General features: G+C 32.6%; 1 protein-coding gene across 9 annotated transcripts in view; it reads right to left on the bottom strand.

The window, feature by feature from the left end:
* Positions 1–13,970, bottom strand: part of P5CS (Delta[1]-pyrroline-5-carboxylate synthase) — a 78,659-nt gene that overhangs the window by 15,891 nt on the left and 48,798 nt on the right. For all 9 annotated transcript variants that reach the window (XM_080175353.1, XM_080175355.1, XM_080175359.1 and 6 more), the window contains 6 exons: positions 13,294–13,458; positions 11,312–11,395; positions 10,642–10,815; positions 7,995–8,126; positions 6,515–6,699; positions 5,794–5,922 (listed from right to left, as the gene is read on the bottom strand). In XM_080175353.1, coding sequence (XP_080031479.1) covers positions 5,794–5,922; positions 6,515–6,699; positions 7,995–8,126; positions 10,642–10,815; positions 11,312–11,395; positions 13,294–13,458 — 869 coding nt within the window. The remainder of the gene's footprint in view (positions 1–5,793; positions 5,923–6,514; positions 6,700–7,994; positions 8,127–10,641; positions 10,816–11,311; positions 11,396–13,293; positions 13,459–13,970) is intronic.

Here is a 13,970-nt window from a genome sequence, read left to right as displayed (position 1 = left end):
TAGATCCAATGTACAGTTGCATCATGGGTTCAGGATTATATACCTGGGAGAAATTGCTAAGTATGAAAAGTGTACAGCGGTTGAAATTCCAGTAAAGTTAGGTGTGGATTATGGATGTGCAGTAGGACATTTGCTGGTGGAATATAAAGGTGAGACAGTTGGAATACAAGAATATAGTAGAATGATTGTTGCAGTAGAGGACATAAAATTGTTGAATTGCTCGCAAAGTCCGGTATTTTTGAAGTTGACAGCTAATTTGTTCCTTGGGAATCAGGGGCAGGGACTCGAAATTCTGCACATTGCCAATGAAAAATCTGAACATGTGGGACAAAAGATTTTTCTTAACGATGAAAAGGTGTTTATTGCTGATTTTAATAAGACTATTAGATATCAGGGGTTAGAGGATTTTGAGGACTTTAATGGACAAGCTTCTAAGTTGGATTTTGTTGATCATAAGTTGTCATTTTTCGAACAGGTTACAGGTTCTTGGTTTGGTTTAGAACATTTGTTCAAAGATATACTACCATTGTTTGCTAAGTTTGTTTTGATTGTGTTAATGTTGTTGTTAGGTATAATTCCCATGTTGGTAGTTTTGTATTGTTGTTGTTCATGGTGTTATAAAAAAAGATTTACTGAGGAAGAATTTAATTCTAGATTTTAAATTCTGATGCTGAAATTTAATTATATTGTATTTTGCAGGTTGGTTACGGCGGCAACAATGAATCAAAAGTTATTGAGCAACGAAGAAGATGGCCGCCACAAACAATCTGTCAATGAAGGAAATCAAGTCAAACCTGGTCTACCGGTGTCTGCGTTGGTCAGCAACTCTGCATCTCGGCTGGTGTTGGTAATGTCGCGCATCGAGCTGCCGACGTTGAGTGTGGGCAGGTCAACGAGGAATATATTTTTGAGCAGTGAGGACATGCCACTTACAAATTTAGCTTGTCTTATTGATAATGAACCAAGGTTTAAGTTGAATTTAATAAACATGCTTTCGGTGCAGTTAGAGATGGGGAGATGCATCAACTCCATAGACTGGCCTGTGGACAGGATCCCTATCTTTACCAGCCAGAACTCAAGACACCTCAACCTGATGGCGGCTGGTGAGCATTCTAAAGCTATAAACAGAAAGTTGTCATGGAATGAGACAACTAGTTTGAATAAATTGAGTGCAACCATATTTCTCTCTAAGCTTGTTTGCGAAATATTACCAAGTTTGGTGTTGCTTGCCAAGATTGAATACCTGGATGGAGATGAGAGAAAAAGCTGCCAAACGTTGGGAGAATTGTTACCCATAATCAAACATATGGGGGAACTTGATGATTGGCATCAACTTTCAAAAATTGACGTCATACCTGCAGATGGTCGAATGAGCCTTCAGACGGTGTTGAGAACGGTGGGTAATAGCGTTGATGCGCGGTTGAAGACGCAGGTTGTGTCAGCTATCCGGCTCCTGGCACATTGGAAAGACGTCGTGAATAAAGTCTCCTTTATTCTGAAGCAGATGCCATCCACAACTTTGTTCGAGTTACAAAATGATTGGCTTGAAGGAAAGTCTGAACAGGATTTGAGTGCTAAAGTGTTTATTGACTCTATTCAGGTGAATGAATACATGAACTTATCGGTTTTCATTCCACGCATTGTAAACGTGAATTCGGTGAGTTTAATCACCAGTGGAGAGATGCCAGCTGAGATACGTTATGTTAGATTGGATGGACAAAGAGAAATAATTGAGAATCTGGTGAGTGCCACATACGCAGGTAGTTTGGTGAATGATAAAGTAGACGCAAGAGTTTTGACCTGGGAAATGCAGATGCGCTGCAAGCGTCTTCGTCCGACTCTAGCCAAGCAGATATTGTTATGTGATCCAGATACTACTTTAGAGAATGTAGTAAAGGAACTTAGATTGGAGTTGGATGGAAAAGTTTATACAAGTTTGTTGACAACCAATATTGAGTGGAAGTTTAATCCTGAACACAAAGTAAATGAGTGGTTTGAGGGTGATTTCAAATTGGTTACTCGGTTTGGGGATCCTGTTTGTGTTCAGCTGGATCAGCCCTTAAATCCGAACATTCCTGTTTGTCTGGACCTTGAATTGTCAGGTCAGCAATGGCGTGTTGATGAACAAGCGAGGGAGGAAATGAGGATGGAGCACACGCCTGGAATATTGATGATGCTTGATAAATTTGGGGAGGAGGTTAGTCGTAAGCATCAAAAGATTTTGGATAATCAGGAGGAGGTTGATAACGTTGCAACCTCGATTTCGGTTGCGGTTACTAGTGGATTTGAAAGATGTTTCCATATGCTTGGTGATACTGAGGCAAGGATGTCTCAAGACGGCTTGTGTGATGAGACCGCAAAACTTGGAGTGAATGATGATGAAGCTATCATGCCTATGGATATTGAAGAATCTGGCAAGAAGAGCAGAGCGTCTGGAAAAAGAAAGTAATAATTATAGTTTATGTGTATTAATTCATATTTTATTTTATTTTATGTATTTAATATTTGTTGAGGCAGTAGTAGTCTCGAAAAGGTTTAAAATTAATGTTTCATATTAATGCTCTATAATGCCATGTTTAAATCTGATGGTTATATGTTAACCAGTGTTATTTTTATATCATGCATTTATGATAACTATGTAATTAATGCATTATGTGTTAATCAATGCATTTTCAATGATTATATGTTAATCAATGTTTTTTTTTTAAAAAAAAATATTAAAAAGAAAAAAAAAAACACATAAAGAAAAAAGGAATATAAAAAACACAAAAGAGTTCTAAGGAACCAAAATAATAAAAAAATGTATATGAAGTGTTTAAAGATCTGGAAATAAAATATAAAAAAAAAAAGAAAAAAAAATATGGCAGGTGTCATACCAGATCAATTATTATCTATTTAATAAGCGTTTAATGCTACTCATAATATATATGATAATTAACATGTAAAAAACATATTGTTATATTCAATCTGAAATATTACAGTTTGAAATCCAGGTTCATGTTAAAGCCAGGGAGAAATGTGATGTATAGTCCCTTTCTTCCTGACTTGAGAGCAATGCATGTATTTTGTATATTAGCTTTTAGTTCTTGTGTCAACCGTTTCGGAGCAAGACATTGCTCTGCAACTCGGCACGAACATAAAAGTGAATAGTTGCCATTATATTTAATATTATTATTGTATGTTTAACTTGTCTTGAATTAATACACTTTATTAGAATATTTAGCTGTTTGTTCTTGCTATTACTACACGTCAATAGTGTTATTTTTATCCATTGAAATATCAAAATAAGCAAAAACAAATTCCGTTCAAATAGTTACTCAACTAATTTAGATAATTGATTTCTAATGAAACAAAATTAGCAAAATATATTAGGATATGAAAATAAATATTATGATTATTTAAGCAACTGACAAGGATGACATTATCCAAAATAGTGACATTCAACAAACTCACAAAAATTAACGCCGAATTTTCCCAAAATTAGACATTAAATAATAAATATAGACGTTATCATAGAGTTACTTCGCCTTCAAGAACACTTTTTCAAAATATATAGAAAAAAATAATGCTTTCCCTTTAAAATGTCCATCGAGCACTGAAGATTACGGTTTTAGTGCTCGACAAGCCACTGAGTGTAATTTGCAACGATTGTAATAAGCCTTTCTTTTACAAACGTGCATGAAAACTAACCCTAAATTTTTAGAAAGCTTCGCTTTCAATAACGCTTCATGAAATTATTTTTAACTTTATGACATATGCATATATTTGAAAGCGAATAAAGCTAAAAATAAAGTCTTCAACTAGCAGCTGCATCCCTAGCATCTAAGGGTCCTGTCCAAGAAGGGAAGAAAGGATGGAATCAAAATTAGCATAAAACCAATTGTATTAAATTATCCCATAACCTTTACTAAATTTCCATACATCGGTTTAGTGATTGGCAAACCTTAACGAACAAACCAAAAAAATAGTATATTGTAGTTGATTAAAATCCTGTTGTTTTCCCTAATTAAAAGAAACTTTTAAAAAGTATTAATCATTCTTTTAAAAATCTAAACTTTTTCAGTTGGAAAGAATGTTTATGTTTATGTTTTTTTTTATAGACCTCTAACCCTTGGATTCTATTATCCTTGTATGAATAGCTCCATTAGCTTTTAGCCTATAAATCTCTTTTCAAGTATAAATTAATTATCTTCATATTTTTAACACTGAAGGTGTTAAGTAAAGTAAAATTTTAAGTTAATGTTCATACAAAAGAAAACGTCAAAAAAAGTAAAACAACGCCATAATTTTAGGGAGGGAGGGATATTCGAGTGTATATTATACTAGTTCCCAAAGTTTTATAATGATATTTTCTTATATGTTGGCTTTTGGGACTTTTAATGAATTTTGATTGGTTGGTTCATTAAGTTGTTTTAACCACTAATTGTTATCTAAAGAAGGGGTAATTTTGTGTATAAATCTGATATTTTCAACTGCTAGTTAGGATATGCAGCAAAAAAAAATTTGTGAAGGTCCACTTTAAAATTTTAAGAGCATTTAGTACACAACTAACTTAGTCGACTAGTCTGTCAATCCGTCATACTTCAAAAGACATAATATTTTTTATTCAGATTTAAGATTTTTTTATATCACTTGCCGCTTTGCCCCTAGCCTATAGGGGCGTTTCCCTAAAAAATGTAAACAAAAATTTTGTAAAATTTTTTTTACATTTTGTAGATTTTTTATATTTTATAATTTTTTTAAACTTTTTGCAAATTTTTATAACTTTTTGTAAATTTTTATAACTTTTTATATTTTTCATATTTATTAATATTTTATAACTTTTTTCTCTTTTTTGAAGTTTTTAAAAATTTCCTTGCAATTAGCCTCTTTAAAGCTTCGCCCCTACAGGCGAAGGGATGTTTTAGAATCTTTATTATGAATTTAATAAAAATCATTGAAAGTTGCATTCAAATGATCAACATTTTAAAATCTCAAAAAACGCGCGGCTAGAGCTAACTACACAGTAAGAACACACTTCTTTGTAGAAAATATATTTTGAGAATTTTGTTTCAATGTTTAATACCAAATGCATAAAATGAATGAAACAATTTTATAGAAAAACACTCAACTAATGTACTCATTTTAATGATACTTCTCGTATTCATTCGAATCCGGTGGATTGGAACCGGTTCTCATCCATACGAAAAAACTATGTCTAGCATCGTATTATATCCAGCTTTCTACGTATATAAAAATGTACTATCATAAGATTAAAACCAGTTTTTTAGCCCGTGCCTTCGGCACCTCGGGGCTACAAAAACTGGTTTTAATCTTATAATTGTACATTTTATATACGCGGAAAGCTGTTTATAATACGATGAAAGAAATAACTATTATTCTCGATAATTTGATCTAATTACTGATGTTTTACATAATGTATTAAAGATAATATAAATTATGAAGATTTAATAAAATGTGAAATCTATTACTGTTGAAATAGTCCTATGAATTCCACAATCATGAATTTCCATCCTTAGCTGGATCTTTAAATTGTTTAGTGGTGCGCTAAATCAGGGCGATCCAGTTCACCCCGGTTTGGCGCGGCAATGGCACTCGTTGAGACGTTAAAAATGGTTACTATTGCTGCTATGTAAGGTGCGAGACATAAATAACTAGAGTAGAGGGAATGCATTGGCCCATAAACAGGGGCAACTGATTACTATGCACAGTTAAGACTTCTCAGACAAAGGTCGTGCAATCAAAGGGTTGGTTATCTGTTGGATGTTTCTCTAGTTAATAGTTAATATTAACCTGATGGTATTGTACTTCATGCCATTACAGATAACAACGCTGCACCCATTGCTGAGGGCGTAGCTGGCGCTCTTTACCTTGGACTCCATGCCACCTGTACCGTAGTTAGACTTCTCCCCAAACTTCAAACTAAAAATTATTTTGATTTTAAAACATGAATATTGGTATTAAGGAATAGTTATTTATCGCAACTTATAATAGACAGGTTTCCGCGGATATTAAAATATAACTGGTGTTAACTTTATGATTTTTATTTTAATATTCTAATCCAGCGGATATTAATCTGTTTCGAAGCCATGCTGAAAAGAACTGAAAATTTTTTATAATTGGGACAAAATTATAAAAATATGTATTTTTTTTAATCAAAGAAAAATCTTAAAATGTTAATTAAGTAACTCCAGTGAAATAGCTTAATAAAAATAATTATAGAAAATTTTAAAGGAATTGATTGTCTGGCAAAAATGTAAAGGAATAACAGATATCCTTCCAGTGCAGTGGTATATCCTCGAATCAAATTATTACTAGGGTTGGGCCGGATATCTGGTCAACGTACGATATCCGACAAATTACCGGATATCCGGCCGGATAACCGGATAACCGGCGTCAAAAATCAGCTGGATATCATATAACCGGATAGTTTTAATATCTGGTATCCGACCGGATATTGAAAATAACCGGATATCCGGCTGGACCGGATATCCGGCCCAACCCTGATTATTACCTATCAATGTTCTTAGGGTTGAAATAGTGCAGCAGCTTGGCTCCCTCCTCCTTGGGGGGCTTGTCGAATATTCCCTCCACGTCGGACATGAGGATGGCAAGATCTGCGCCCACATCAACAGCGATGGTAGAGGCGAGGCTGTCGTTGTCCGTTATGTTCAAGGAGCCACTGGCGTCGGCGTTATCCTGAATAGTGTATAATTTTGCAGTGCAAAAATATTTTGACCATTATCACCTTAGAATTAACAGGATCTGTATATGTCTGTGTGCCGAAGGCTCTCGCTAACCACTGAACCAAAATTGTTATTCTTTTTGGGGTAGCTTCTAACAGGCCATGGGAAGGTTTCTAACTATTGTGGAGGAGGGTCCCCCAAGAGAAATCGCCCCTAGAAAACATTACTTTCCAAACTAAAATTTAAAGTAGAAGTCCCTAGGGGCGTAGCCGCTAGTACTTTTGTAGTTGCAGAAACATAGATAGAAAGATAAAAGTTCAGAAACCAACCTTTTAAAAAACACTTAAAGTACCCAAAGTTTTGAGCCAACGATTGAGGTACAGAACATATAATGATAAAAACACTTATTCCCTGTCTTAAATCAATGGATAGTTAAGTTTTATTCAATCTTGATTAACCTGGTACAAACTTTTCCGCCAGTAATTTGTATAAACAGAAAAATTAATTTTTATGTATCAACATTTCGGATATGTACATTTAACTTTTTTGTCTTATCCCTTAAGATCCCTGATTTGATTATATATATTCATCCATACAGATTACCAAATCAGCCAAGAAGAATTTTATTCATTTTGAACTGTGTAACAACTTTTAGCATAATAACAATTTTATATTAAAATATTACAATTACAAAACACTTGTATGCTAAAATATTAACTTTCATGATTATTTTACGATTTTTATTACCAAAGAAAAAACAATTACGACTGAATCCTTAGTATGAAGCGTAAAACAATTGATTAATAGAGGCTTTGTACCCGAAGAGGACATATAAAATGCATAAGCTATCATGGGATCAATATGAAGCTTACCTAAAAATGACAACGAGGGCTAGAAACAGGGATCTAAATGGATAGGCACAGGACTAAACCTACATATTTACAATATGTATCCTTCTGTAGATTATTATTGGAAATGTTTGGAAACAAAAGGAATAGAAGCTTAAGCAATAATCCGTAAAGTTAGGAGTAAGATTCCAGTCAAATATGCTTATTAGGTCAAACTGTTTTTTAATATGCGTTTGATTTAACTATGCATTTGGTCAACATTAAGAAATATTAGACTTAATAAGCGCATTTGACTGGAGGGTTACTCACAATTTTATGGATTATTGTGTAAGCTCCTATTTCTTGAATGAAGATTTTTAAAAAGTCTTCAAAGATAACAAACACATATTATTAACTTAAGTTAACAATTTTCAATCTCCCCTCCTTACGAATTGCTAACTAAGATGAAAAACCCACGAACCTGGGGTGGGGGAGACACGGCATCGTTGGTGTTGATTACAGGGATGATGTTCAGGGCCATCAGCTCTCTGATGGTGTTGAACAACTGCTCCCGGGTGTTCGCGTTCTTGAAGTCCTGCTTGGTCACCAATACCTTGACAAATATAGAAATTATAGGGTCTAATTTTAATATTTTACTAGCGAAGCAGCTCTAAGATTCAAAATGTATCAGCTAAGTTTTTCGCTTAAGGTGATTTTCTCGGCTTCAATTAAAGATAGGCTGCTAAAATAATTTCTGAAAATTCCCTATGCCAAAAAGCATGTAAAAGTTTTTGTGAATTTCATTAAAGGGATGGTAGGTTGTGCCAAAAGGTGCGTAAAGGTGTGAGTTTTAAGTCTTAAAAACAGTAGTAGAACGATATTATTTACTAAATATGTGTATTCCTTAATTTTTATCTACAGTTTTTTTCAATAATAAGGAATACACATATTTAGTGAATATTATCGTTCTACTATTTTTAAGCCTTAAAAAACACACCTTTACGGACTCTGCCAGAAACCTACCCCTCTCTTTGTTCATAATTTACGGCCACTCAACATCTAATCAATTTATTTTTTCATCCTGTCATCCTTGTTTTTTTAACGCTTATTACTTCCTTAAATTATTAAAGTACAATTCAATGCCGGATTCAGTAAATAAAAATTTTAATATATATGGAAGTTTGGTGCAATAATCTTTGATTATCTCCTTATAAAATCTAAAATTCCCTAAATATGAATAAAAACCAGTATCATTATCTAAAGATTATCTTTATAAAAAATATAGTAATAAGTTTTTTGCATAATTTTTGCAGATTAAACTTATTTTAAGCATTCTATATTTGTTTTTAAGATTTAATAACAAAATGTCAAGGAAAAATTCTAATTCTTATTAGATTACCATAAATTTTCAATAAAGATCTAACAATAGAATCTATTCGCACAAGAATAAAAACATCCAAAATACCAAAGCTCTAATGTAAGAGGACAGGACAAAAGAACACAACAAATTCAGTACTTAAAGCAAAATAATAAATTTTAGTCTAAAAAAGTGTAAATAAATTTCTCGTATTTATTCGAATCCGGTGGATAGGAACCGGTCATAGACGTAGGCACCCCAAAAATATTTTTCATTTTACCCCTCCCATTTAAAATTTACCCCTACCTTGGGGGTGCCGTAGGCACCCCCAACCATTTAGAAGGGGGTATTTACCCCCTTCCCCAAACAATTTTACCCCGCGGGTAAATTTTGGGTGGGGTAAACAAAATTTATCCCTGCCAACAGATTTCATGGGGGGTAATTACCCCCCCCCCCCAAAAAAAAAATTGATAGAGGAAAACGCCCCAATCCCTTAATAGACCAATAGCAACACGACGTAGGAATAATTAGACCACATTATTGGGTAAAAAGTGTCACATTTTGTTAAGATATAGAATTTTTTTTATTTAACAAGTCAGCTATACAAAAATTAATTCTTATGATTAAGTATAATAGCGTCGCTTGGTGGGGGATTGAATCATATGTTTACGATATATTTCTAGAAATACATAGGTATGATTGTCCATCTATATACGGCAATACATCCATTCCAAGCGTTATTAAATCAAACTTTGTATACAGGCAAAAAAATAGAACATTTGAATTAAATTAGATATAAAAATTTTAATTTGAGATAGCTATCAAAAAGGGGGAATTAGGTTGTGCTAAAAATCCGTAAAGGTGTGAGTTTTAAGGTAAAAAACAGTAGTAGAACGATAATATTCACTAAATATGTGTATTCCTTATTGAAAAGAACTATAAACAATTTAATTTAAGTCAACATAAATTTTATCGTTTTACTACTGTTTTTAAGCCTTAAAACTCACTCCATTACGGATTTTTAGCACAACCTACCTCCCCCTTAGAAGAAATCATAAAGAATTTTTTTAAAAACTTGCTATTAAAAGAATAATTTAATATTCACTATAAATCTTACATAGTGTTAATAATAGAATATTCACAAATATCGTTGACGTCAAAACGTACAGGAAAAAAATTATTTGTTGTATCTTTAAAAATAAAATCATATTTTATCTTTAGCACCAGTGATAGTACAATTCAAGAATAATAATGGTATTCTGCCTTAAATAGCTTGTGACTTTTGGTGGAAAATCAGAAGATTATGACGTCAAACGATAGAATAGCCAATGAGAGGCCTGTATAGACTGTAATTGACCAATAGTAAAATTTATGCTGGCCTCTAATTGGTTATTTTATCGTATGACGTAATAATCTGTTGAGGGACTTTCATTATCTTCGGAAAATCAGGGTTGTTATTTATCGCATCCTAATATAAACAACTTTCTAAAGACATAAAGTGTACAATTATATAATATTAAAACCATTTTTTTAGCACCTTAAATGCCGAAGGCACGGGCAAAAAAATGGTTTTAATCTAATGATTGTAAATTTTTATATTCGTAGAAAACTAGATATAATACGATGCTATGTATATTTTTAGTATTGCTGAGAACCGGTTTTAATCCACCGGATATTAATCGGATTCGAAGCGATACTAGAAATAAATTTAGATTATTTTTCCAGCAAAAAATCCGCGAATGGGTTGAGAAAAAAAATGCGACAACTATACCTGTCCAACAAGGATGCCATAGTTTCTGAACATAGCCTCGTACAGGGCCATCAGTCCGCTCTGACCGACAGCGGCGTTGGGGCGCTTCAACTCATTGTGGGCAATACTCTTGAGCTCGCTTGTACGGTCCACCGAGGACAGAGTCTCTCTCATAGACATTGACATCAACAGTTCCTAGATTAAAAAGAGATTGGTTTTTAAGGCAGATGCCTTTCTGAAATCATTAAAAGATTAACGTCCTTTCGTTTTAGACTTATAGATAGCATAGACCGCCTGCAGCTAAGTTTTTTTTAGTAAAAAATATAAGTCCAATGAAATGTGCTTAAGATACGCTAAATTTGAAAAATATTTATACTATCTGCGGAAAACTGTCTATAATATGACCTCCTATGTTATAATGCAAAGATATGAGGGTTTTTTTTTTTAAAAAGGAGAGGTAGGTTGTGCTAAAATTCCGTAAAGGTGTGAGTTTCAAGACTTAAAACAATAGAACTATAATATTCACAAAATATGTGTATTCCTTATTGAATAGAATAGGCAAACAAAATTTATATTTAGGGAATATTATCGTTCTACTGTTTTTAAGCCTTAAAACTAACACCTTTAGGGAATTTTAGCACAACCTACCTCCCCCTTTACCATTTAATTACATTTCTATAGGCAACTCTACCTGGGACAACTTTTGCTTTCCGAATGCGACGGCTCCAGAAGTGACCAGGATACATTCTGCTCCAGAATTCTGGATCTCAGAAACCTGCAGAAATATAAATATTTGATAAGTGGTTCAATCATATCTATTACAATAGCACAAGTTGATAATGCCACCAAAATGAGAAAATTCTATTTTCATTTGAAAAATAATTTCTAATTTAGGCATGTTAAATCTGTTCAATTAAATTCAAAGTGCATTTTATTTTTTAAAAGGTTTTAAATAGAACTAAGAATTCTAAAAATGTTAAGCATTAAATTTTAAAGAAGATTTTCATGGAATTCATTAATTAAAAAAACATAAAATAGTACATCTAAAACACAAACGAAAATAAAAAAATATTCTATTCTTTATAATCTTTTAGAAGTATATAAAAAGAAAATTTTAGATAACTAAGATCTTAAAATTCTAATGAGTTAGATGTAAAAAGTACTTATGAGCTGATGCTCTTCTAATTAGGGTTAAAAATAATATTAAGCTGCCTATCATCTTTTAATCGCTATAAGAAAATACATAAGAATTTTAAAGGGATAAGTATTCGTAGAAAAACAATACAGAAAAACAAGGATAACAACATTAATATAAGTAGCGAAGCTCAACAAATATTTTAGGACACACGGTATTTATTTATTTGTCAGTAACATAAAGTTGCAGATATACTGGCGGACAAAGTAAGTTATAGAGTGGATACTCTTTGATTTTCTAAATATCAGTTGTCTAAATATTTTAACGGTAAATTAAATTTCCTAAGAGCCTGACAGACAAACGAACAGATCAATTTCTTTGTATTTTGAATTGGAAAGGCTAGGGTATTCTTAACACAAAAAATCCGCTGACTCTATGGACAAGCATATAAATGTCAAAGATTTGCTTCGATTATAAAATGAATTAATTTTAAAAATAAAGAATTAAAATTTAAGGTAAAATCTTTTTAAAACTACTAACTAACCAAAAATTACAATCAAATGTTTTATATTTCAATAATGATTCATGATGGGAAAAAAGAAATGAATTTCAAAATTTTCTATGAAATACAATAAATAATAAATATTTGGGTATGTTATTGTCTGACAGCTAATATTGAAATTGAAAGCTGTTTATTTAGAGTATTACATTTTACGTGCATTTAGGGAATGAGTTTTGGAAAGCGAAGCTTTTCTATAATTAGGCTTGGTCCGTCCGTACGTCCGTCCGGAACGAATAGCTTTTTTCGTTAATTTAGGCATGTTAGATTTATCCTATCGATTTTAAACTTTGCATGTTGATTCCTATGGTAGTTAGGTACCATTCAGAAACGTAGCAACTCCATAATCATTACCAGAATTCCGTACGTTCATTTTAAACATAGTGATTTTTTTGATTTTTTAACAACTAATTTTGTATGTGATCTAATAATCCGATTGATCTGATTTTTGGTATACACAATTAAGTCAAAGAACAATATTATAAGCGAAGTAACTCTATGATAAAGTCCTAAAAATGTAAGTATGTCCATAAACATTATTCTGTATCAAGCTGTTTTTCAACAAATTTACTTACAATTTTGCTTCGACTCTTATACATTTATATTCTGACACTATAAATGTGTAAATGTCAGTTTGTCCTACCACCGTTTTAGTGCTTCGCTTTTATGGATGTTGTCATCCTAGTTTATTTGGTTCTACATATATGTATACTTATATCAATTATATCAGGGTGGAGGGGGACTTTGAACTGAGAATTACATTGATATCCAGGGATCTTAAATGAAAAGACAATGGACCATCAAGTTATAGACATCTCCAATGATGATAAACAAAACTATCCCTTCTGAAGATTTTAAATTATTACTTAGTAAGTTAGGGCACTTCTAGGTTGTATCAACCAATCAAGTGCACAATGAACGGCAAGATTACAGAAATTTCGGAACTCTCCTACCCTGCTTTTAATGCATCTATTCGTACCTGTTCAATAATGGCAGCAAGACGGCCCAGTGCAAGTCCCTGTCCATCCTCCCTGGTGACGACAGCAGAGCCCAGCTTGATCACCACCCGCTTGGCGGTCTTCAACTCCTCCCGGGTCAGGAAGGGGCTAGCGTGCCTCTCATTTCCAGAATATTGGAACAGAGCCTAAACAAATTTGATCTTTTACATGTAGAACATTAAGGTTGAATCAAAATATCTCAGAAATTGCTGGTTCAATTAAATTGTGCTCTATAGGGAAGTCTTTAAGTGTATGTCTTATTTTGTATGAATGATAAATGAAAAAAAAACAAGTATAACATCCAAAAAAGCGATTCTAAAGAAATGAAACTAACAAACAGTGGGCTAACAAAAAATGACTGCAATATCAATATTAATATTCTAAGAACCAGACCCTATTTGTGTTAAAAAGCATCGCTTTAGGCGAGATAGAAATGATAAAAGGAGATAATATAGAAAAAAAATACATGATAAATTAATAATTTTCATATAAAACAATCCTTTAAAACAATGAAGAGTCTTCTTAAAAGCACTTCAATTTTGCAATAAGAGATTCTTATGAAAAAGATATTATTTTTTTATGGAAACTTCAAGTAAGTAATATTAAATATTAGTTAAAAAGTAAAACTTGTCTAAAATTTAAAATATCCGTATGTCAT

Source organism: Acartia tonsa, chromosome 10 (assembly GCF_053477335.1).
Source record: "Acartia tonsa isolate MP-2025a chromosome 10, ASM5347733v1, whole genome shotgun sequence".
NCBI classification, from domain to species: Eukaryota; Metazoa; Arthropoda; class Copepoda; order Calanoida; family Acartiidae; genus Acartia; species Acartia tonsa.
The sequence above is the reverse complement of the archived record's forward strand: the minus strand, read 5'-3'. Positions and strand labels throughout refer to the sequence as shown.